Source organism: Bufo gargarizans, chromosome 3 (genome assembly GCF_014858855.1).
Source record: "Bufo gargarizans isolate SCDJY-AF-19 chromosome 3, ASM1485885v1, whole genome shotgun sequence".
Lineage (NCBI taxonomy): Eukaryota > Metazoa > Chordata > Amphibia > Anura > Bufonidae > Bufo > Bufo gargarizans.
The window spans coordinates 589,634,260-589,657,787 of NC_058082.1; the positions used below are offsets into that span (position 1 = coordinate 589,634,260).

At 47.7% G+C, this 23,528-nt stretch overlaps 1 protein-coding gene across 5 annotated transcripts in view; it reads right to left on the minus strand.

Moving 5' to 3' along the window:
• The window catches only part of TTC3 (tetratricopeptide repeat domain 3), a 188,632-nt gene that overhangs the window by 91,347 nt on the left and 73,757 nt on the right, over positions 1-23,528 (minus strand). For all 5 annotated transcript variants that reach the window (XM_044284379.1, XM_044284380.1, XM_044284383.1 and 2 more), the window contains one exon: positions 10,437-10,518. In XM_044284379.1, coding sequence (XP_044140314.1) covers positions 10,437-10,518 — 82 coding nt within the window. The remainder of the gene's footprint in view (positions 1-10,436; positions 10,519-23,528) is intronic.

Here is a 23,528-nt window from a genome sequence, read left to right on the forward strand (position 1 = left end):
CCACCTCTGGGACCCGCACCTACCAAGAAGAACGGTTTCCCGGGGTCCGTTCACCACCGCGGCCCCTGCTCCCATTCATTTCTTATGGGGCAGACGGAAATAGCCAAGCCCACTGTAACAAAGCCTATTCTTTCCTGCAAAAACAGACAAAAATAGGACATGCTCGTTTTTTCGGGGCTATGAAACAGATATATGGGTGTGGACCAAAAATATGGTCGTCTTAAACTTAATAGGGCCTTAATCTGTATAATCAACTCACAGTAGGTTAGTTATATTACTGTATATACATTACATACGAGAACATTAACCCTGTTACACACACGGACTAGTCACCTCTCCTGACACGTCTGGTTTATTAACTACATGCATTCCTCATGTAATAGGGGCATCTATTCTTGACTCGATGTTGTCCCATTCCTCTATTCTTCCTAGTAGATGTTTATGAAATAATTACCAGCTGTTTACAATGAAGGTCCAGATGGGTGTTACCATTACTCCTACAGGCTCTAATCTCTTGGCAACTGCCCGCTGCACTTTGATTGACAGGACCAGGGGCGATCACATTTACACTGCCTAGTCCCTTCAACCAAAGTGCAGAGGGCGTGGCAGTTGGAGAGAGAGAAGAGTCTCTAGGTGTAATGGCAACGCCCCCGTTGCTCCTAGAGGCTCATTAGCATATATTAAAACATAATTTTTCTCAGCAATGCAGGCACATATGAACAAGGGACCAACACAGATGTATTCTGCTGCCGAGCGCACATTTAACAGGTCAGACAGTGTCATAGGGACAAATCTGCTGACAGATGCCCTTTAAGGGGAGAAATAATAAAAGCATACTGAACGGATGAGCACTATGGAATATACAGTGTAATAACAGAGGAATCACGCAGTCACCAAGGCTTCCTACCATAAACACTTGCAGCATACCCAAATACATATCTGATAAGTGGGGGTATCCTCACCTATCATACCAATGGCAGTTCTCGGACCTCCAAGATCACACAACACAAGAAAGAATAAGAGTCAGAACATGTACCCTGCAGATGTTGGCGGCCACCCTTCTCTCCAGTAACAGAAGTAGCTCCAGGAGCACCACCAGCAGCCACAGGCAAGCTCTCCTCAGCATGGTGCTCTCTCTAAAAAGTCACTTTCAGAAATACAAATCATTGCTTACAATGGGCGCAGCTGCCAGAGGGAGCTTATCACTGGGCTCCTCCGTAGCCACAACACGCCGGGTTGTTGGATGTGGACGAGTCTTCATCTGGAGCCAAAAGCGATTTATTGCTAAGGCAGAGGCGGGTGCAGGTACCTCCATCAAGGCTCCAAGAGTCAGACAATTCCCTCTTGGCTCAGGACAAGGTTTATAGGACACTTAAAGGGGTTGTCCAGGTTCAGAGCTGAACCCGGACATCCCTCCATTTTCACCCAGGCAGCCCCCCTGACATGAGCATAGGAGCAGTTCATGCTCCGATGCTCTCCTTTGCCCTGCGCTAAATCGCGCAGGGCAAAGGCATTTTTAGGAGTTCCGGTGACGTACCGGGGCTCTCCATGGGCTGACAGGAACCCCGGTGACGTCACCCGCACTGAAGGGCGGGATTTAGCTCTGCCCTAGCCAGTAAAATGGCTAGGGCAGTGCTAAAGCCCGTCCCTCAGAGCCGGTGACGTCACCGAACACACTGCCGGGCGGAAGTTACCGCCCGGCAGTGTGTTATTGAAAACAAAAGAGCCCGTGCCCTGCGCGATTTAGCGCAAAGCACGGGAGCGCATCGGAGCACGAGATGCTCCGATGCTAGGCTCAGGGGGGCTGCCGGGGTGAAAATAAGTGTATGTCCGGGTTCAGCTCTGAACCCGGACAACCCCTTTAATTAACCCTTAAGGACGCTGCTCATCTGGGCCTTAAAGGAAAACATATTTGGTATATAAATATGTGTATCTCCAGATGCAAACAGTAATAAGGTAGAGGAGACATGTGACGTGAAGCAGATCAGTATGGAGGAGGAGGAAGCAAACAGCTGTAGCAGTAATTGTTGGAGCGATTATAGATCAGGAGTGAGAGAGTTTTATTGTTCACTAATAGATAAAGTTCATGAATGCGATAAACCCAAGAAGTCTGAGGGGTACATTCCTTAAAACCTGTTTCATGGATACCTGCCGATTTTTCAGCACATGAACATTCATTACTGATCATCTTGCAGTATAATACTGCCGCCGATTGACCAATGAACAAGCAAACGCTCGTTCATCCGGCAATCCAAATCTTTTGACATGTTAAATTTTTTTTTATTGTTTGCAGGCGGCAGATCATGGTGTCTAATCACAATCTGCAGCCGGCAAACCACTACCCAGCATGAGGACAAGCGAAGGCATGCTGTGGAGGAGATCGCTGTATGTAATAGCAGCAGTCTCCTCCGCTATCAAGCAGACGATTGTTTCCCTCCTGACATTCATCTGCAACATCAGACTGTGTAATACACCCTTAAGAGATAGATGTAAATCTGGATATCTATTAGATAATAAAACTTTTATACACCTTATCTACAGTATCTCAAAAGTCAGTCCACCCCTCACATTTTTGCTAATCTTTTATTCTATCTTTTCCTGGGACAACACTGAAGATCTGATACAATGTACAGTAGTCAGTGCACAGCTTGTATAACAGTGTACATTTGGTGCGCCCTCAAAATAACTCACACAGTCCTTAATGTCTAAACCGCTGGCAACAAAAGTGATTACGCCCCTAAGTGAAAATGGCCAAACTGTGCCCAATTAGCCATTTCCCCTCACTGGTGTCATGTGACTCGACAGTGTTAGGCTGAGTTCACACGAGCGTGACAGATTTGGTCCGGATGCGTTCAGTTAAACTCGCACCATTTTGCAAGCAAGTTCAGTCAGTTTTGGCTGCAATTGCGTTTAGTTGTTCAGTTTTTTCCGCGCGGGTGCAATGCATTTTGATGCTTTTTTCACGCGCGTGATAAAAAACTGAATGTTTACAAACAACATCTTATAGCAACCATCAGTGAAAAACGCATTGCATACGCACTTGCTTGCAGATGCAATGCGTTATTAACGCAGCCCCATTCACTTCTATGGGGACAGGGCTGCGTGAAAAACGCAGAATATAGAACATGCTGCGATTTTAAAGCATTGCAGAAGTGATGCATGAAAAAAAATGCTCATGTGCACAGCCCCATTGAAATGAATGGGTCAGGATTCAGTGCAGGTGCAATGCGTTCACCTACTGCATTGCACCTGCGCGGAAATCTCGCCCGTGTGAACTCAGCCTTACAGGGTCTCAGGTGTGAATGGGGAGCAGGTGTGTTATATTTGGGGTTATTGCTCTCACACTGGTCACTGGAAGTACAACATGGCTCCTCATGGCAAAGAACTCTTTGAGGATCTGAAAAAAATAATTGTTGCTCTACATAAAGATGGCCGAGGCTATAAGAAGATCGCCAACACCCTGAAGCTGAGCTGCAGCGCGGTGGCCAAGACCATACAGCGGTTTAACAAGACTGGTTCCACTCAGAACAGACCTTGCCATGGTCGACCAAATAAGTTGAGTGCGCTTGCTCAGCATCCTATCCAGAGGTTGCCTTTTCAAATAGACGTATGAGTGCTGCCAGCATTGCTGCAGAGGTTACAGAGGTGGGGGGTCCGCCCGTCAATGCTCAGACCATACGCCACACACTGCATCACATTGGTCTGCATGGCTGTCCTCCCAGAAGGAAGCCTCTTCTAAGGCTACTTTCACACTTGCGCTTGATCGGATCCGTTCTGAACGGATCCGATCATATTAATGCAGACGGAGGCTCCGTTCAGTACGGATCCGTCTGCATTAATAACTTAGAAAATTTTCTAAGTGCGCAAGATGCCTGAGCGGATCCGTTCAGACTTTCAATGTAAAGTCAATGGGGGACGGATCCGCTTTAAGATTGAGCCATATTGTGGCATCTTCAAGCGGATCCGTTCCCATTGACTTACATTGTAAGTCTGTACAGATCCGCTCGCCTCCGCACGGCCAGGCGGACAGCTGAACGCTGCAAGCAGCGTTCAGCTGTCCGCCTGTCCGTGCGGAGGCGAGCGGAGCGGAGGCTGAACGCCGCCAGACTGATGCAGTCTGAGCGGATCCGCTCCATTCAGACTGCATCAGGGCTGGACGGAGGCGTTCGGGTCCGCTCGCGAGCTCCTTCAAACGGAGCTCACGAGCGGACCGACGAACGCTAGTGTGAAACTAGCCTTAAGATGATGCACAAGAAAAGCCTGCAAACAGTTTGCTGAAGACAAGCAGACTAAGGACATGGATTACTGGAACTGAGACCAAGAGAAACCTATTTGGTGAAGATGGTGTCAGGCGTGTGGATTCCAGTGGCCACCTGTAAAGTTCTAGCGACCTCCATGCCCAAGAGAGTTAAGGCAGTGCTGGAAAATAATGGTGGCCACACAAAATATTTTGTTTGAGGATGCCCCACAGATGCTCAATAGGGTTTAGGTCTGGAGACATGTTTGGCCAGTCCAACACCTTTACCCTCAGTTTCTTAAGCAAGGCAGTGGTAGTCTTGGAAATGGGTTTGGGGTCGTTATCATGTTGGATTTCTGCCCTGCAGCTCAGTTTCTGAAGGGAGGGGATCATTCTCTGCTTCAGTATGTCACAGGACATGTAGGTATTCATGGTTCCCTCAATGAACTGTAGCTCCCCACAGCCGGCAGCACTTATGCAGCTCCTAAACCATGACACTCCCATCACCATGCTTTACTATAGGCAGGACATACTTGTCTTTGTGCTCCTCACCTAGTTGCCACCGCACACGCCTGACACCATCTACACCAAATAGGTTTCTCTTGGTCTCATCAGACCACAGGACATGGTTCCAGTAATCCATGTCCTTAGTCTGCTTGTCTTCAAACTGTTTGCAGGCTTTTCTTGTGCATCATCTTTAGAAGAGGCTTCCTTCTGGGAGGACAGCCATGCAGACCAATGTGATGCAGTGTGTGGCGTATGGTCTGAGCACTGACGGGCGGACCCCCCACCTCTGTAACCTCTGCAGCAATGCTGGCAGCAGTCATACGTCTATTTTGAAAAGGCAACCTCTGGATAGGAGGCTGAGCAAGCGCACTCAACTTATTTGGTCGACCATGGCAAGGTCTGTTCTGAGTGGAACCCGTCTTGTTAAACCGCTGTATGGTCTTGGCCAACGCGCTGCAGCTCAGCTTCAGGGTGTTGGCGATCTTCTTATAGCCTCGGCCATCTTAATGTAGAGCAATAATTCTTTTTTTTTCAGATCCTCAGAGAGTTCTTTGCCATGAGGAGCCATGTTGTACTTCCAGTGACCAGTGTGAGAGCAATAACCCAAAATATAACACACCTGCTCCCCATTCACACCTGAGATCTTTTAACACTGTCGAGTCACATGACACCTGAGAGGGGAAATGGCTAATTGGGCACAGTTTGGCCATTTTCACTTAGGGGAGTACTCGCTTTTGTTGCCAGCGGTTTAGACATTAAGGACTGTGTGTTGAGTTATTTTGAGGACACACCTAATGTACACTGTTATACAACCTGTGCACCGAGTACTGTACATTGTATCAGATCTTCAGTGTTGTCCCAGGAAAAGATAGAATAAAATATTTACAAAAATGTGAGGGGTGGACTGACTTTTGCGAGATACTGTATAAATCGCTCCAACAATTTACTGCTACAACTTAGTTTTCTCCTCCACTCATATTGATCTGCTTTACACCACATGTCTCATCTACCTCATTATTCCGATGTATTTTTATGTATAAAATATGTAAATCTTCAGATCCGGTCTTAAAAGACACCTGAGGAAGAGGCCCAATTAGCCTCAAAAACTGCAATTGTGTCATCTTTTCAGTTAAGCCATTAAAAAGGCATCAACCACTGAGGAATCCAAATCTTTTATATGGGCCTTAAAGAACACTTCCATCTTAAAGGGATCCTGTCACCGGGATTTTGTCTATAAAGCAGAGGACATGGGTTGCTAGAATGGCCGCTAGCATATCCGCAATACCCAGTCCCCATAGATCTGTGTGCTTTTATTGTGTAAAAAAAGAATGATTTGATCCATATGCAAATGAACCTGAGATTAGTCCTGTCCCTGACTCATCTCACGTACAGGACTCATCTCAGGTTCATTTGCATATGTATCAAATAGTTTTTTTTTACACAATAAAAGCACACAGAGCTATGGCGACTGGGTATTGCGGATGTGCTAGCGGCCATCTAGCAACCCATGTCCTCAGCTCTATACCCCAAATCTCGGTGACAGGTTCCCTTTAACAGCAACCTATGTTTGAAAAGTCATTAGGGGAGATTTATCATCTCCCTTGCTCTGGAAAAGTGGCTTTAAAAAGTCGCAGGCTGTATTTGCGTAGCAAGTGCCTCTTCTTACTTCGGCTTTGCAATTTTTCAAATAGGGTGCGTGAACAAGAGACAAATTTATCTTAATTTACGTCAGTATGCAAGGTTTAGATACACTTTGTGTCCCTGCAGTTCAAGAACAGTATCAATTTTATTTTTCCTACTATGGATCTGTGTGAAAGTAGTTTTTTTATTCCTGGGATAAGCTGAAGTTTATATTGATTTTGTTCTCTAGAACACAATATTGCTTTTCCGTGTGAAACAAATAATGCATCTGTTTCAAAATCGGGCTGTTACATTTGCAGTGATACCAAACATAAATACTGTATTTTTCAGGCTATAAGAAGCACCTAGGAGGAAAATCTGAAAAAAAAAATATATATTTTTCCATCACAACCCCAATTCTTCATCAGACCTCAATCCTAATCAGACCCCCATTCTTCAGCAAACCTCAGATCAGACCAGCAAGCTCCATCAGCCTCAGATCAGACCCCTGCCACTCACTCACCGCTCCCTGGTCTTCTTCCAGCCCGCGCTGCACTGTGACCGGACGTCACACAGCATCAGGTCATAGCGCCCACCTACGTGTACTGTACGCAGTCAGGACACAGTGCAAAGCAGGGGCCAGAAGAAGATCAGGGAGGGTGAGCAGAGCCAGCATAGTGCTTTCCTCACCGCTCGCTGATGACTGCCTCCATAATGGAAGCGCTCGTTAGCATTTGGACAATAAGACACACTGCTATTTTTCCTTCACTTAGACTGATATGGCACTTTTTTGTACTTAATAAGGCTACTTTCACACTGGCATTTTGGCTTCCTATTTTCAAGATCCATTTAGGCTCTCACAAGCGGTCCGAAACAGATCAGTTTTGCCCTAATGCATTCTGAATGGAAACGGATCCGCTCAGAATGCATCAGTTTCCCTCCGTTCAGTCACCATTCCGCTCAGGAGGCGGAAACCAAAACACTGCCTGCAGCGTTCTGCTGTCCGCCTGACGAAGCGGAGCCAAACGGATCCGTTTTCTCTGACACAATAGAAAACAGATCCGTCTCCCATTGACTTTCAATGGAGTTCATGACGGATCCGTCTTGGCTATGTTAAAGATAATACAAACAGATCAGTTTATGACGGATGCATGCGGTTGTATTATTGTAACGGATCCGTTTTTGCAGATCCATGACGGATCCGCCCAAAACGCAAGTGTGAAAGTAGCCTTAAGCGTAAGGGCTCATTTAGACGGCCGTATGCTGTCTGCAAAAATAGTGGATGCTATCCAGTGATTTTCACGGACAAGTATAGGACATGTTTCATTTGTTTTGCGGAACCGTGGAATAGAAAAGGGCCCCATAGAAGTGAATGGGTCAGCATATAATTAGCAAAAAAAAAAAAAACAGATCCGCATTTTTGCGGATAGCATACGGCCTTCTGAATGAGCCCTAATGCCGAGAGGTCTCCTATTAGGCCCAGTGAAGGTCTAACAGGATCATAAATATGGCAGTTCTGGGGTGCTCATTAGGACCTTGACTGCCATGAAAATCCAATGGCATTCTGCATTTGTTTTGGAAAGGAAAGGGGGTTGGGGTTTCACAAAGGAAGATTCTACCCCCGTGGAACTGCTTAGATGACACAGTTGCTATTGCCCACAGGATCTAAGGGGGTTGAATGGTCGAGATTAGCATTATCTAGTTACCAGGTCTCACGGCCATAGCAGAACCATGACCGCCACAGCCATAACAGAGCCACAACTGCCCTTCCTCGTGAGAGAGGAACAGCCAAATGCTAACATACACACAGTCCGTCAACTTTACTATTCCCTCCGTCAATGGGACATGCCGCTACACACAGGTACTGTCCAAATGTCCACGGTGCTGTCCATGATGGCGCATCACATTCATAGAGTTGTGACACCCATTTGTTAATAAACTCATTTCAAGGAGGTAAAACACCAATGCAAATGCTCCAGAATTGGGAATGGAAAGGATTACGTAAAGGGGTCTTCACTTCAGCAAATGGCATTTATCCATGTAGAAAAAGTTAACACAAGACACTTACTAATGTATTGTGATTGTCCATATTGCCTCCTTTTCTGGCTGGATTTGTTTTTTCCTTACATTATACAATGCTTGTTTCCAGGGGTTACAACAACCCTGCAATCTATCAGTGGTGGCCTTTCTGATGGCTGGGACCGTGGGAGAGTGCACACCCAGATGGACCTCTATTTCACACTGCTGGCAATTCATACATAACTTCTAATAGGAGTAATGGAGGAATGACTCAACACAGAGTTTTAGGAATAGATGTTTCGGAATTGTTGCTAATTAGAGAATGCAAACACTTACTACAACAGACATGTCAGGGGAGGTGACAGGTTGTCTTTTTTAAAGGGGCAGTCTCACTTTAGCAAATTCATTCATACTTTTAGCAGGAATAAAAAAGGACTGGAACAACATTGGGTTGTAAGAAAAGGTGCTCCAGAATTGTTAATACCAGGGGACGCAAGTAGTTTCTAAAACAAGAGAGGTTAAAGCCTCTCTTTAAATAGACATATGAGGAGAGCTGTGGGGTCCTCTTATTTCACAAATTTTTTATTAGAAAATCATAGCATACATCATCTTCCACAATGTCATATTACCGTACAGTACAGTATAATTTGCTCATCACATTACAAGTATGCAGGACAGAAGACATTGGATGTAAAGTTTTCATTTATATTAAAGAAAAAAAAAAAGGGCGTGAAAGAACGACCAACAAACAAACAATAATAAACACTGCGCCACATTTAAAATCAAGCAGTAAAATTGAGGTATGTATCTTCTACACTTGTAGATCTGGCAAAGATGGATAGTGTTTGGATATATAAGACGCCCATTTTAGCCACCTTGCACTGACACATGATAATCGGCAAAGCTGTTTTGCAATCAGTAGTTCCATGCCATAATTATAGTGGACTTTAGCAATGATTTCTGGTATGGTTGGGATGTCCCTACTCTTCCGCTGTGGGGTCCTCTTAATAGGAACACTAGATCTAGACAACAGAAATCTAGTAGTCTTTTGTCAGTCTGCAGCATTTTCTGCTGGAACATGACACGCACAGTCTTTCAGAAACCCGACAAACCGCCTGATGATCTCTGCCATCTTTGCTGGTGGCCAGTTAAAGCGCAGCTTATCAGAAGGGCAGGGTTAAATCTTTCTGTTATACTATAGAAAGGGCAGAGGTGGGAGGCTCCTGATGGAACCAGTTATCTTACAGCCAAACAAGACAGTGAAGAGGAGCAAGGTGACCAGGCTGAGCTCCTGGGATATACAGCGTTGTCTGTTCTGATTGGCTACTTCCAGAACTCCCATAAACATGGGAACTGCTGCTCCGTTCATTTTGATGGGTGAGAGGTATAAGGTCCCCGTTCTCAGGATTGCTGGGGGACCCAGCAGTAGGGGGATCACATCTAACAACCAGAATTCCCCTTTAGATCACCGACTGCTCAGGGGGCTTGTGCCTGTGCTTATTCATCTGTAGCAAAGACAAATAACATGTGCGAGACCACTGCAGCCAATGACTTGCCACAACAGAAATGGCTGCAGCTGTCCCATACATCTACACCACATCATCTCTGCATGACAGGTGAGCGCAGAATAGCGGGACCACCGTCAAGGGTTTTAAGTTGGATTTACACCAGGCGACTAGAAGCAGATTGTTGGGAAGCGTTCTTTCCCGACAGTCGGCAGCTCGTTCAGTGAAGGTGAAGCTCCTCATTCACATGCAGCAATCACCACCACAGTAAGAGAATGCGCGTTCTGCTGACCAGAAAGGATAATTTACTTGCCTGCACAAACGATCATTTTCCCCGATGAACGGGCGTTTCGTTCATCAGGTCAAATGCAAGCACCTTTAGATGGGCAGACTGTTGGAAACGAGCATTCGCTGGAACATTCGCTCCCAATAATTAGCCCGAATATCACCCGTCTAAATCTACCTTTAAAATAGACTTGGACAAAACCTTTAACATGTCAACTAGGAAGGGAGTGTGATAATGGTAGAATATTTACATAAATGTGTACCTTATCAGGGGTATCTTCTGACTTGCTTGGTGTATCCTTATGCTCTTTGCTTTCCTCAGCAGAAGGGAACTGTGCTGCAATCCTTGAAGAAAAAGAAAGCTGCTAAGACACTGCCAAATAATAAGTCAGACACCTTACATTAAAGCCCCCGTTATCATGCATAGTTGTGCGAATTATTATTTTTTTAACGGCTTTATTAAACATTACGAATAAAAGAAACAAAAATATTGTCAGATAATTTGGATTTTAGACAATTGGCAGCAGTTTTTAAAAACTATTAAGGGGTTAGACAACACTTTTAATTAGGATTATTTTTTAAATATACATTTGTATTGGAAAAGATCTAATCTGAATAGTCTCCTGAAGCAATAGCTAGTCACTAGTGAGAGCGCCGTCACAGCCGACCGTGCAGGGTCTTCCTATCTTGGAAAGTGATGGCATATCGCAAGGATGTGTCACCACTGTATGATCGATGGCGTCTGACCACTGGGACCACCAGCGACTAATGAAGGGGCTGACAATTCTAGTGCTGTGTCCCATCCACTGTTTTTCCCAGCACTGCGGCCACTCGCTGTGCATAGCTTCATTTAAAGGATTTGTCTCCCGAAAAATATTCTACAGTTTGTTGCAGAAACCACATTGGATCTGATGGTCAGCCGTGTGTCCCTGGAAGACATCTTGTGTTGTACCTCAGAAAGGAGCTTAGCTAAGGGATTCATTATCATATTGAAGTGTATCGTGATGTGTTCTAGTAATCGATTAAAAGTGTCATGATGTAATGGTGTGTCAGGAATAAGGACCGCCTTATTCCTAGTTATTATAATGTTTGCTGTGATAATATAGCTTTTATGGGTATATGTCGTAATAGAGATAGAGATGATAGAGATGATAGAGATGAAAAAATTGGACTGCACTAATTGGTTTCCAGGGGGGTAGTTAGCACAGAGATTCTAACGAGGATGGTCCCGTTTGCTGGTCACACTCGGGAAAGCAGACTCTCCGGCGTCTTGTGTCAGCATGAACCACAATCCGTAATCCTTCATAACTTGTTCAGGAGGGATCGGATGTCCCCAAAATCTAGCTTACATCTCTGGTATGATGGGGCATCGCATGGACACCAGACATGGCGTATCAACTCGCCTTCATCTTCTTAAAATAAGGATCTCATCTTCAGTGTGTCCTGGACTTGTCTCGTTTGATATGCTAGGACTCGGAACGATGAGATATGAATTATGAAGAAGGTCTGGGGTCTGTATCTTCACCAGGGCAACTGGGAAACTATCTTTTTTGATATTTTTATACCTGTTCCCTAGTTGGCCAGTGGGCCGGCTGCCTGGGTAATGAAGCTCGGCCCAGAGGGGCTGAGCAAGAGGTGGTAGTGAGAATCCCCCTCAGACCTGCCAGTGGGGGAAAAGCATAAAAATGTAATCCCTGGATATTTGGGTGTCACAAAGTGGGAGATCTAATGGATTAGAACTTTGTTTTCTCCTTTTTTTTTCACAATTGTTTGCCATTCATGTATGTCTCTTGTTAATCATTTTTTGTAACCAAGTACTGTATTTTTTATACATTAAACCTAAAAGTTTGATGGTTTGTTTAGTAACCTTAAGAACCTGTTAGCTCCATGAGGTGTGTGTGTGCGCAGTCTGAGGCTGTACATTTTTCCGTGAAGCTATCGTGCGGGTGTTTGCTTGCGAGTGGAACACTCAGGGGTGTCCCGTCGACCTTATAACTGGCGGGGGTAGCAGCAACATTTTTGTGTTATTGCGTGGGAGTGCTTACAGGCTTCTGGTGGCGATTTATGCTAGAGTTACAGCCCAGCGTAGGGCGTAACAGAGTGTGGTAGAGTGAGGTGAATCAGCCTGAAGGGCTTGGGCAACCCTTGTCACGTGACACAGTGGTCTGGTCACCGGTACGTGACACGGTGGCCTTTAGAAAGTGGAGAATCTTTCCATTAGTGATGGAGGTCTTGGTCGGGATAAGTGTACTGGTCTATGGAGACTGAAGAAGGCCATTAGCACGTTTAAAATCATGTTCGATCCTTGGTGTTGGGAGAGGCGATAAATGAAGGGGCCCACTTTGGTTTTATGGCCCATATGTCTCTTTGGGGAGGAGAATGGAGATGGGTACTAAAACTGGAGAACATTGATGGGCGACCCAAGTGAACGAATTATGTAGGCAATAAGGAACCTTGGTCAAATTAGAAGTTGGAGTAGGTGCAAGTTACGTAGATGAATGGTTATAAATAGTAAAATATTTGTGCGGTCCTATGTTATGGATAATAATGTTGTAATGATGTAATCTGTGTGTAAAACTGCGGAAAACTTGAATTATAAGGGCTCATACACAGGAACGTGTGGCGGCCAGGCCTGTGCTGTGGACCACAATTTGCACGGGCACCGACCATGTGACCACCATCTGTGGACGTGGACCCATTCACTTGAATTGGGTCCACAATCTGCATCCACTACTTTTTTGCAGTGTGGAGGCACAGATAGAAAACCCACGGAAGTACTCCGTAGTGCTTCCGTACCTCCGCTCGTGAATGGGTCTGCATTCATGTTTGAGCACAAACCGCTGATGCATGTATATTTTGGAGCCGCTGTTTGCGGGCCACAATACAGGCACAGCGGGCAATACTAGCCCTAATACAAAATATTTATTTGTTCTCAAAAGGTATAAAATACCACGTGTGGGGACATAAACCAAGCACCGACTTTTTCCACTGCTGCTTCACACTTCTATCTACTTCTTATGCCGTAATCTGACATTCGTCATGGGATAACCCCTTTTAGTAAAAGGGGCGGGCTGCAGTTCCCTGCACAGCCAGGTGTCCAAAAGCGCATCAGGTTGTCCACTTTCAGGAAACATATTGGTTTTCGGGGTGCACTACAGTTGTTTTGTTTTTTATTTCTACTGTTAAAACCGATTTTGAGATATTTCTAATTCTGGTGATTTTATTAAGATATGTGAATGTAAATTTAAGCCTAACAGGTATAGATGAACATTGCACATGCAGAACTTTTATTTTTAGGAGGTGCAGTCCGTATAACTTTCTTCTTGGGTCAAACTTTTACTCACCATTATTAAATTTTATGAAAAACTTAGCAGTCTTAACCCCTTAAGGACCAGGCTCATTTTCACCTTAAGGACCAGGCCATTTTTTGCAAATCTGACCAGTGTCACTTTATGTGGTGATAACTTTAAAACGCTTTTACTTATACAGGCCATTCTGAGATTGTTTTTTCGTCACATATTGTACTTCATGACACTGGTAAAATAAAGTCAAAAAAATTAATTTTTTTGCATAATAAAATACCTAATTTACCAAAAATTTGGAAAAATTAGCAAATTTCAAAGTTTGTCTCTCTACTTCTGTAATACATAGTAATACCCCCAAAAATTGTGATGACTTAACATTCCCCATATGTCTACTTCATGTTTGAATTATTTTGGGAATATTTTATTTTTTGGGGATGTTACAAGGCTTAGAAGTTTAGAAGCAAATCTTGAAATTTTTCTGAAATTTACAAAAACACAATTTTTAGGGACAACTACAGCTCTGAAGTCACTTTGCGAGGCTTACATAATAGAAACCGCCCAAAAATGACCCCATTCTATAAACTACACCCCTCAAGGCATTCAAAACTGATTTTACAAACTCTGTTAACCCTTTAGGTGTTGCAAAAGAGTTATTGGCAAATGGGGATGAAATTTGAGAATTTCATTTTTTTGCCTAATTTTCCATTTTAACCCATTTTTTCCACTAACAAAGCAAGGGTTAACAGCCAAACAAGACTGTATCTTTATTGCCCTGACTCTGCCGTTTACAGAAACACCCCATATGTGGCCGTAAACTACTGTACGGCCACACAGCGGGGCGTAGAGTGAAAGGTACGCCGTATGGTTTTTGGAAGCCAGATTTTGCTGGACTGGTTTTTTGACACCATGTCCCATTTGAAGCCCCCTGATGCACCCCTAGAGTAGAAACTCCATAAAAGTGACCCCATCTAAGAAACTACACCCCTCAAGGTATTCAAAACTGATTTTACAAACTTTGTTAACCCTTTAGGTGTTGCACAAGATTTAATGGAAAATAGAGATACAATTTCAAAATTTCACTTTTTTGGCAGATTTTCCATTTTAATATTTTTTTTCCAGTTACAAAGCAAGGGTTAACAGCCAAACAAAACTCATTATTTATGGCCCTGATTCTGTAGTTTACAGAAACACCTCATATGTGGTTGTAAACCGCTGTACGGGTACATGGCAGGGCGCAGAAGGAAAGGAATGCCATACGGTTTTTGGAAGGCAGATTTTGCTGGACTGGTTTTTTGACACCATGTCCCATTTGAAGCCCCCCTGATGCACCCCTAGAGTAGAAACTCCAAAAAAGTGACCCCATTGTAGAAAGTACGGAATAGGGTGGCAGTATTGTTGGTACTAGTTCAGGGTACATATGATTTTTGGTTGCTCTATATTACACTTTTTGTGCGGCAAGGTAACAAATAGCTTTTTTGGCACGTTTTTTTTTTTTGTTATTTACAACATTTATCTGACAGGTTAGATCACGTGGTAATTTTATAGAGCTGGTTGTCACGGACGCAGCGATACCTAATATGTATACAATTTTTTTTATTTATGCAAGTTTTATACAATAACTTCATTTTTAAAACCAAAAAATTGTTTAGTGTCTCCATAGTCTGAGAGCCATAGTTTTTTCAGTTTTTGGGCGATTATCTTGAGTAGGGTCTAATTTTTTGCGGGAGGAGATGACAGTTTGAATGGCACTATTTTGGGGTGCATATGACTTTTTGATCGCTTGCTATTACACTTTTTGTGACGTAAGATGGCAAAAAAATGGATTTTTTGTACTCACCGTAAAATCCTTTTCTCGTAGTAGGCATTGGGGGACACAGCACCATGGGTATATGCCCAGCTGCCACTAGGAGGCTGACACTAGAAACAAAAAAGTGTTGGCTCCACCCAGGTGGGCTATACCCCTCTGCTAGAGCCAGAACAACTCAGTCAGTACCAAAAGCAGTAGGAACGCCACACCTGAACCAAAAAGAAACGGAGTGCCAACAAGTCTTGAACTGGGGAACCCGACAACCACAAGCAAACGCCGGAACCACGAACAAGAACAAATGCTCCAAAGAAAGGGAGGGATCTGTGTCCCCCAATGCCTACTACGAGAAAAGGATTTTACGGTGAGTACAAAAAATCCATTTTTCTCGTGCGTGGCATTGGGGGACACAGCACCATGGGACGTCCCAAAGCAGTCCCTGAGGGAGGGAAGAAGATCGCCAGACGGCAACCTAAAGCACCGCTGCCTGCAGAACCTTACGCCCCAGGCTGGCATCAGCAGAAGCCAGGGAATGAATGTGGTAGAATTTAGCAAAAGTGTGAACTGACGCCCAGGTGGCGGCCCGGCAAAGCTGGGCAGCCGAAGCCTGATGACGCACCGCCCAGGAAGCTCCGACTGCCCTAGTCGAATGAGCGGTCAACCTGGAAGGGGGAGCGCGACCCTTCGCGGCGTAGGCCTCCTTGACAGCCGACCGAACCCAGCGAGAGATGGTGGCCTTGGAGGCAGGCAGACCTTTACGAGGACCCGCCGGAACCAAGAAAAGAGAATCCGAACGACGGAAGGGTTCCGTGAGACGAAGGTACCAGCGGAGAGCCCGAACAACATCCAGGCAATGGAGAGACTTCTCCCGAGGGTGAGAAGGATTAGGGCAGAAGGAAGGAAGGATAATCTCCTCATTGATGTGAAACGGGGTGACAACCTTAGGGAGAAAAGAAGGAACGGGACGCAAAACGACCTTGTCCCGATGGAACACCAGAAAAGGCGACCGGCAGGAAAGCGCCGCCAGTTCGGAAACCCGACGGATAGAGGTGATAGCCACAAGGAAGGCAACCTTAAATGACACAAACGACAGAGAGATGTCTGCCAAGGGCTCAAAAGGAGAGGACTGAAGAGCATCAAGAACAAGATTCAGGTCCCACGGCTCCACCGGAGGACGAAAAGGAGGGGCTCGGCGCGCGACACCCTGCAGAAAAGTCTTAACCTGAGCCCGCGCGGCCACAGAACGTTGAAAAAGGACCGAAAGGGCAGAAATCTGCCCCCTGAGAGAAGCCAGGCGAAGCCCCTTATCAAAACCAGCCTGAAGAAAGGCCAGAATATTAGGGACCGAAAAAAGGAGAGGACGAGAACGTGCGGACTCGCACCAAGCAAAATACGCCCTCCAGGTCCGATAGTAAATACGGGCCGACTGGGGCTTCCGAGCGCGAAGCATCGTCTGAACGACAGAGTCCGAGAGACCCCGGGCCTTCAGGATCGCGGTCTCAACAGCCACGCCGTCAAACGAAGCTGCGGTAAATTCGGGTGGAACAGAGGGCCCTGTGAAAGGAGATCGCGACGCAGGGGAAGACGCCATGGAACGTCGGCGAGCAGGAACACGAGATCTGCGTACCACGCCCTGCGGGGCCAATCTGGGGCCACCAGAATCGCCGGCACCCGGGCCGCCTTGAGACGCTTGAGCACTCGAGGCAGAAGAGGGATGGGCGGAAAGAGATACAGAAGGTCGAACTGGGACCAAGGCAGAACCAGGGCATCGACCGCAAGAGCTTGCGGATCCCTGGACCGCGCAACATAGCGCGGAAGTCTGTGATTCAGGCGAGACGCGAAGAGATCCACGTCCGGAACTCCCCACCGGAGACACAGTTGATGAAACACTTCCGGGTGGAGAGACCATTCGCCCGGGTCGACGAGCTGACGACTGAGAAAGTCTGCCGCCCAATTGTCGACCCCGGGAATGTGGACGGCGGAGAGAACGGGAACGTGTTCCTCCGCCCATCGCAGGATCTGAGAGGCCTCTCGCAGGGCCATCACACTCCTGGTGCCCCCCTGATGATTCAGATAAGCCACGGCGGTGGAGTTGTCCGTTTGAATCCGGATCGGGAGGCCGCGCAGACGGGAAGTCCAGTGCGACAGTGCTAAGAAAATTGCCCTGAGTTCGAGAACGTTGATCTGCAGGGAGGATTCCTGAACAGACCACAGACCCTGAACCGTGAGGGACTCGAACACCGCTCCCCATCCCGAGAGGCTGGCATCGGTCGTGATCACGCGCCAACTGGGGGGGAGGAAGGACCGGCCCAGGGACACCGTCCGGGGAAGCAACCACCAGGAGAGATCCAGGCGAATCTGAGGAGGGAGACGAACGAGGCGCTCGAGACCCTCCGGGGACTTGTCCCACCTGGACAAGATGAACATCTGCAGGTCCCGAGAGTGGAATTGGGAATAAGGAATGGCTTCGAAAGAGGCCACCATCCTCCCCAGGACGCGCATACATGTCCTGATGGTCAGAGAGGACGGCCTGCGGAGAAGATGTACCCCCGCCTGAAGAGAAGACACCTTCTCCGGGGGAAGGAACACCCGCCCGAGGCGAGTATCGAACAGCATTCCCAGAAAGAGCATCTTCTGGCGTGGGACAAGGGAGGACTTGGAGTGGTTGACAAGCCACCCGAACCTAGCAAGAGCCGAGAGGGTGATGCTCAGGCTGGACAGATTGTCCTCGGGAGACGGGGCCCGAATCAGAAGGTCGTCCAGGTAAGGCACCAGGGCGACCCCCCTGGCACGAAGAAGAGCCACTAGGGGAGCTAACACCTTGGTGAAAACCCTTGGTGCGGAGGCCAGACCGAAGGGAAGGGCTACAAATTGGAAATGAAGCGAACCCACCGCGAAGCGAAGGAACCTTTGATGGGAGAGGGCGATGGGAACGTGGAGATAGGCATCCTGAATGTCGACCGACGACAGGAACTCGCCCAACTCCAGGGAGGCGATCACGGACCGGAGGGACTCCATGCGGAAATGACGGACCCGGACAAACCGATTGAGCGCCTTCAGATCCAGGATAGGACGGAGTGAGCCGTCCTTTTTGGGGACGGTGAACAGGTTCGAGTAGAAGCCCCGAAAACGTTCTGACTCTGGAACCGGAACGATGACCCCCAGAGCGCGCAGGGAATGAATGGCCTGAAAAAAAACTGTCTGCCCGGGCGGGAGACATGGGGGGGGACGTCAAGAAGAAACGACTGGGCGGAAGGTCGGTGAATTCGATTCTGTACCCAGAAGAGACCACCTCGAGAACCCAAGCGTCTTCTACGTTTGCCCGCCAAACATCCCGAAAGACAAGCAGGCGCCCTCCCACCATGACGGGGATCGAGTCATGCTGAAGGAGGCTTAGTGGACTGGGGACGAGCGGGCTTGGGCTTGGCGTGCCAAGAGGGCCTGGACTTGAAGGAAGGCCTGGAAGGCTTCTTGTCAGATCGGGCAGGAGGGGCCCGAGAGGACCGAAAGGACTGCGTCCGGGAGGACGACCCGGGGAAACGACGGCGGCGAGGCTGATTCTGAGGAAGAAGAGAACTCTTACCTCCAGTGGCCTCGGAGATGAGCTCCTCTAAGCGTTTCCCAAAAAGCTTTCCACCGAGAAAGGGAAGAGAGATAAGAGCCTTCTTAGAGGCGGCGTCCGCCGCCCAGGAACGAAGCCAGATGGTGCGGCGGATAGCCACAGAGTTGGCGGCCGCACGCCCAGAGCGGCGAGCCGATTCCATAGAGGCGTCACAAAGAAACTTGGAGGCCTGATAGATCTGGGAGGCAAGCACTGCCAAGTCCCCCTGGTCAGAGTCAGCAGGTAAGGCACGGAGAAGCTGCTTTGCCCAAACAGCGCATGCCTTGGCGACCCAAGAGGCGGCAAACGCAGGGCGGATGGCGGCGCCCGCCGCTATGAAAACAGACTTGGCCAAGGAGTCGACCCGTTTATCAGCGGGATCCGACAAGGAAGCCGCATCAGCCAGGGGAAGCGTAGTAGCCTTCGCCAGACGAGCGACCTGAGGATCCACCAGGGGGGAAATCGTCCAGAGATTGACCGAATCCTCAGAGAAAGGATAAGGGACATCAGAAGCCTTGGTGAGATGAAGGCGCCGGTCAGGGTGACGCCACTCCTTGGCAAGGAGAGCGTCCAGATCCTCGTGATTGGGAAAAACCACCGTGGACCGCTTAGAGCGGCGGAAGGACACCGCCTCCAGGGAGGAGGACGAGGGGACGTCCTGTACGTGGAGTGCGTCCCGAACGGCCCTGATGAGATCCTGCACGGCTGCCGACATCGCCGAACACCGCTCAGATTCAGAATCTGAAGCGGAGGAGTCCCCAGGAGCGGCGGAAGCGGCTGAAGAAGAAATCTCACCGGACTCAGACCTAGCCGGGGAGCGATCCGGGGAAACTGAGGAGGAGTGGGACCCAGCCGAGACCGTACGTGGTCGTTTGCGGGACCGAGAGCCGGAGCGAGGATGGGAACCATCGCCAGGCGCATCACCAGCGGTAGAGGCCCTGCCAGAAGCGGCCGCAATCTGGGCAGGGAGACTGTCCAGAGACTGTGCCAGGGATTGGGAGAGGCTAGCAAGGCTACCTATGGCCTGGGACAGGGTAGCAGCCCATTCCGGGAGAACCGACAAGGTAGAGGCCGCAGGAGCGGACTGGGCGGGCCCGGGGGTGAGGCACTGCACACAGAGGGACGTAGGCTGGCCGCATGGGAACTTCCTATTACACACAGAGCAGGCGTAATGAGTGGAAATGGCGGCAGGGGGAGTGGGGACCTGACCAGAGGAAGACATGATGGCGGTGGTGGAACCTGAAAAGAAGAAGTCAGCCAGAGGCTGCCTACCACGACCAATGGTGCTGTGTCCCAGAAAAAACGAGCGCTGGAGGATCCGGAGCGCAGGAGGATATGGCGACGCACGCGACCGCTCAGCCCAGGCACAGAGAAGCCGTTCGGCAGAAGAACCGCCCCCCTAGCAGCCCGCGCTGGCGCTGGATTGGGCGGAAGGAAGAGAGACCTCGGGAGGAACGCCCACAAGGGGAGGGGCAAGAGAGGAAGCCCGGGAAGCGCAGGAGGCGGAGACGACGCCCGCCCACGTGACCGCGGCCTAGGCCGAGCAAAAGCCGCGGCCTCTAGTATGCGCTCCCCATCCTCAGGGCGCAGTCGGACGCAGAGGAAAGCGCCGCCGCCGGCAACCCCCGCCCGCCAGCGCAGGAATAAAACAGACAGCGCCGAGGACAGGCAGAGGAGAGGACACAGCCACCGAGGTAGGAAAGGGCGAAGGCCGAGAATGGCCGTCTTAAAGGAGCCGATCTCCATTAAAAAGGGCTCCAGAAGGGAGACCCCCCTGAGAAGGAGAGTGAAGGAGAGGTGCCCCCCCAAAGGCCCAGCTATACTAGGGGAAGATGGGTTGGGGCTGAAGCTCATACTCACCCTCCGATTAGTTCAGGCGCAGCATGACCACCCCCTCGGCGGACTCAACACGGAACCGTGGGTCCGCCGGAATCCACTGCAGAAGCAGGTCACGTTGGGGACTGGGTGGCTGCAAGGTACCGAGTACGCGCCCGCAGGGGGGCAACTAAGGTGGAACACGATGGAGCCGCCCCTGCTACCTGTAGAGGAAAAAATTAAAAGAAATAAAAATAAAATAAAAAATTAGCAGAAAAAGGACCTGCTAGCAGGTCATGTCTGCCTCCTACGGACACTAGAACTAGACTGAGTTGTTCTGGCTCTAGCAGAGGGGTATAGCCCACCTGGGTGGAGCCAACACTTTTTTGTTTCTAGTGTCAGCCTCCTAGTGGCAGCTGGGCATATACCCATGGTGCTGTGTCCCCCAATGCCACGCACGAGAAAATTGCTTTTTTTACACAGTTTTATTTTTTATTTTTTTTACGGTGGTCACCTGAGGGGTTGGGTCATGTGATATTTATATAGAGCCGGTCGATACGGACGCGGCAATACCTAATATGTATACTTTATTTTTATTTATGTAGGTTTTACACAATGATTTTATTTTTGAAACAAAAAAAAAAAAAGATGATGTTTTAGTGTTTCCATAATCTAAGAGCCATAGTTTTTTTCAGTTTTTGGGCGATTATCTTGAGTAGGGTCTCATTTTTTGCGGGATGAGATGACGGTTTGATTGGTACTATTTTGGCGTACATGCGACTTTTTTGATCACTTTTATTACCTTTTTTGGGAAGTAAGGTGGGCAAAATTTCAATTTTCTCATAGTTTTTATTTTTTTATTTTTATGGCGTTCACTGTGCGGGGAAAGTAACATGACCGTTTTATAGATCAGGTCGTTACGGACGCGGCGATACCCAATATGTGTAGTTTATTTTATTTTTTTAAATTTTTATTCAGTGATAAATGTTTGTTTTTTTTATCTTAACTTTTTTCACTTTTTTTTTATTTTTTGACCCAGACCCACTTGGTTCTTGAAGATCCAGTGGGTCTGATGTCTGTAAAATACAGTACAGAACCTATATAGGTTTCTGTACTGTATTGTACTTACACTGAACAGATCTATGCTTTCAGCACAGATCTGTTCAGCACCATGGACAGCAGGACGCCTGAGCAGGCGTCCTGTTGCCATGGGAACCTTCCCCGTCTGCCACAACTTCGCAGACGGGGAAGGGTGAGGACTGGGGTGTCGGGGGGCTCTCTCCCTCTCGCATCGGGGGGCTGCAAAGGCACAGCAGCCCCCGATCGGAGAGGGAGGGAGCTCCCTCTTACTGTTAACCTTTTCCATACAGCGGTCCGTACGGACCGCTGTATGGAAAGGGTTAAACGGCTGACATCGCATCAACGATGTCAGCCGTTTATACCAGGGTGCCAGCAATGTGCTGGCACCCTGGTATACCCAATGTACACCAACGATTACGCAATGGGAGGCGGGCGGGGGGTCGCGATCCCGCCTGCCGCACCGCCCGCCTCCCGCAACGCCCCCACCGCCTGCGATACCCCCCCTGCACCACCCGCCGCCATGAAATCGTGCAGGGGGGGGGGGGGGTGTACTATATTGATTTTAGGCACTCTAAAGTTTCTGATCCCCGCGGTCAGGGACCGCGGGGATCAGAAACTGCAAAAATTGACCTGCGGTTTGCTGCGATCGCCGACACGGGGGGGGGGGGGGTGCAACATGACCCCCCCTGGCGTTTTAACAGGATGCCGGCTGAATGACTTCAGCCGGCATCCTGTTCAAATTAACCCCTGCGGCGCCGGAATGCCGATTTTAAAGTTAGGACGTCCTTGGTCCTTAAGGACTCGGGAAATAGGCCGTACCGGTACGTCCTATGTCCTTAAGGGGTTAAGATTTAATTTGAGAATTGAGCTCAACCTAACAAGAAAGCGTTATAGAATCGTTACTGTATTGTCGACAATAACCAGAAGATGTTACCTTTACACAAACACCTTGGCAGAACATCCAGATTTAGGGAGTAACATAACCTTGAACGCTTAGCTATTAAACTTTTTTTTTTTTTTTTTTAACTCTTTACACTCAGAGTCTCTATCAGAGATCTATCAGGGCGAATAGGACAAGGGATGAAAGATCCCAGGTTCTAGCCCCTAAGGTGGGTAATAGTTATTAAATAAAAAATAAAAAATAATAAATAAAAAAAAGTTAAAAAAAACAAACACCAAAATCACCCCCTTGCCCAATTTTACATATAAAATATATAAACAAAAAAATACATATCGTCACGCCCAAAAAAGTGTGAACTATTAAAATATTTAAAAATATCTCCTATGCGGTGAACGCCGTAACAGAAAAAAAAAAACAACACGTGCAATTTGCCATTTTTTTGTCACCTTACACGACAAAAAGGATCGGACTGTTCTACTATTATGGTCCAGACGCTCCATAAAATGTGTAATGCACGCGGCTTTTTGGGCGTTTTATTGTGACAACCCTAGATAAGACGTGTTTTTTTGTTTATTATACCGTAATTATATGTATTTTAAATTTGGCTCCTAAATTTTTTAGGGCTCCTTGATATTTTTTTTAGTCTGGAGCCATGAGGTGTCAGACCCACACCGATCAGATACTGATAACCTAGGTCGACAGTTGTGGTTAAACATCACTTTAGTTAGTCATTGAGACATTCTTCAAAAGGGAAAGTACTAAATCTAGAAGTAAATAACTAAGGCCCCTTGCAGACTAGCGAGTATTCCACGCGGGTGCAATGTGTGATACGAACTAATTGCGCCCGCA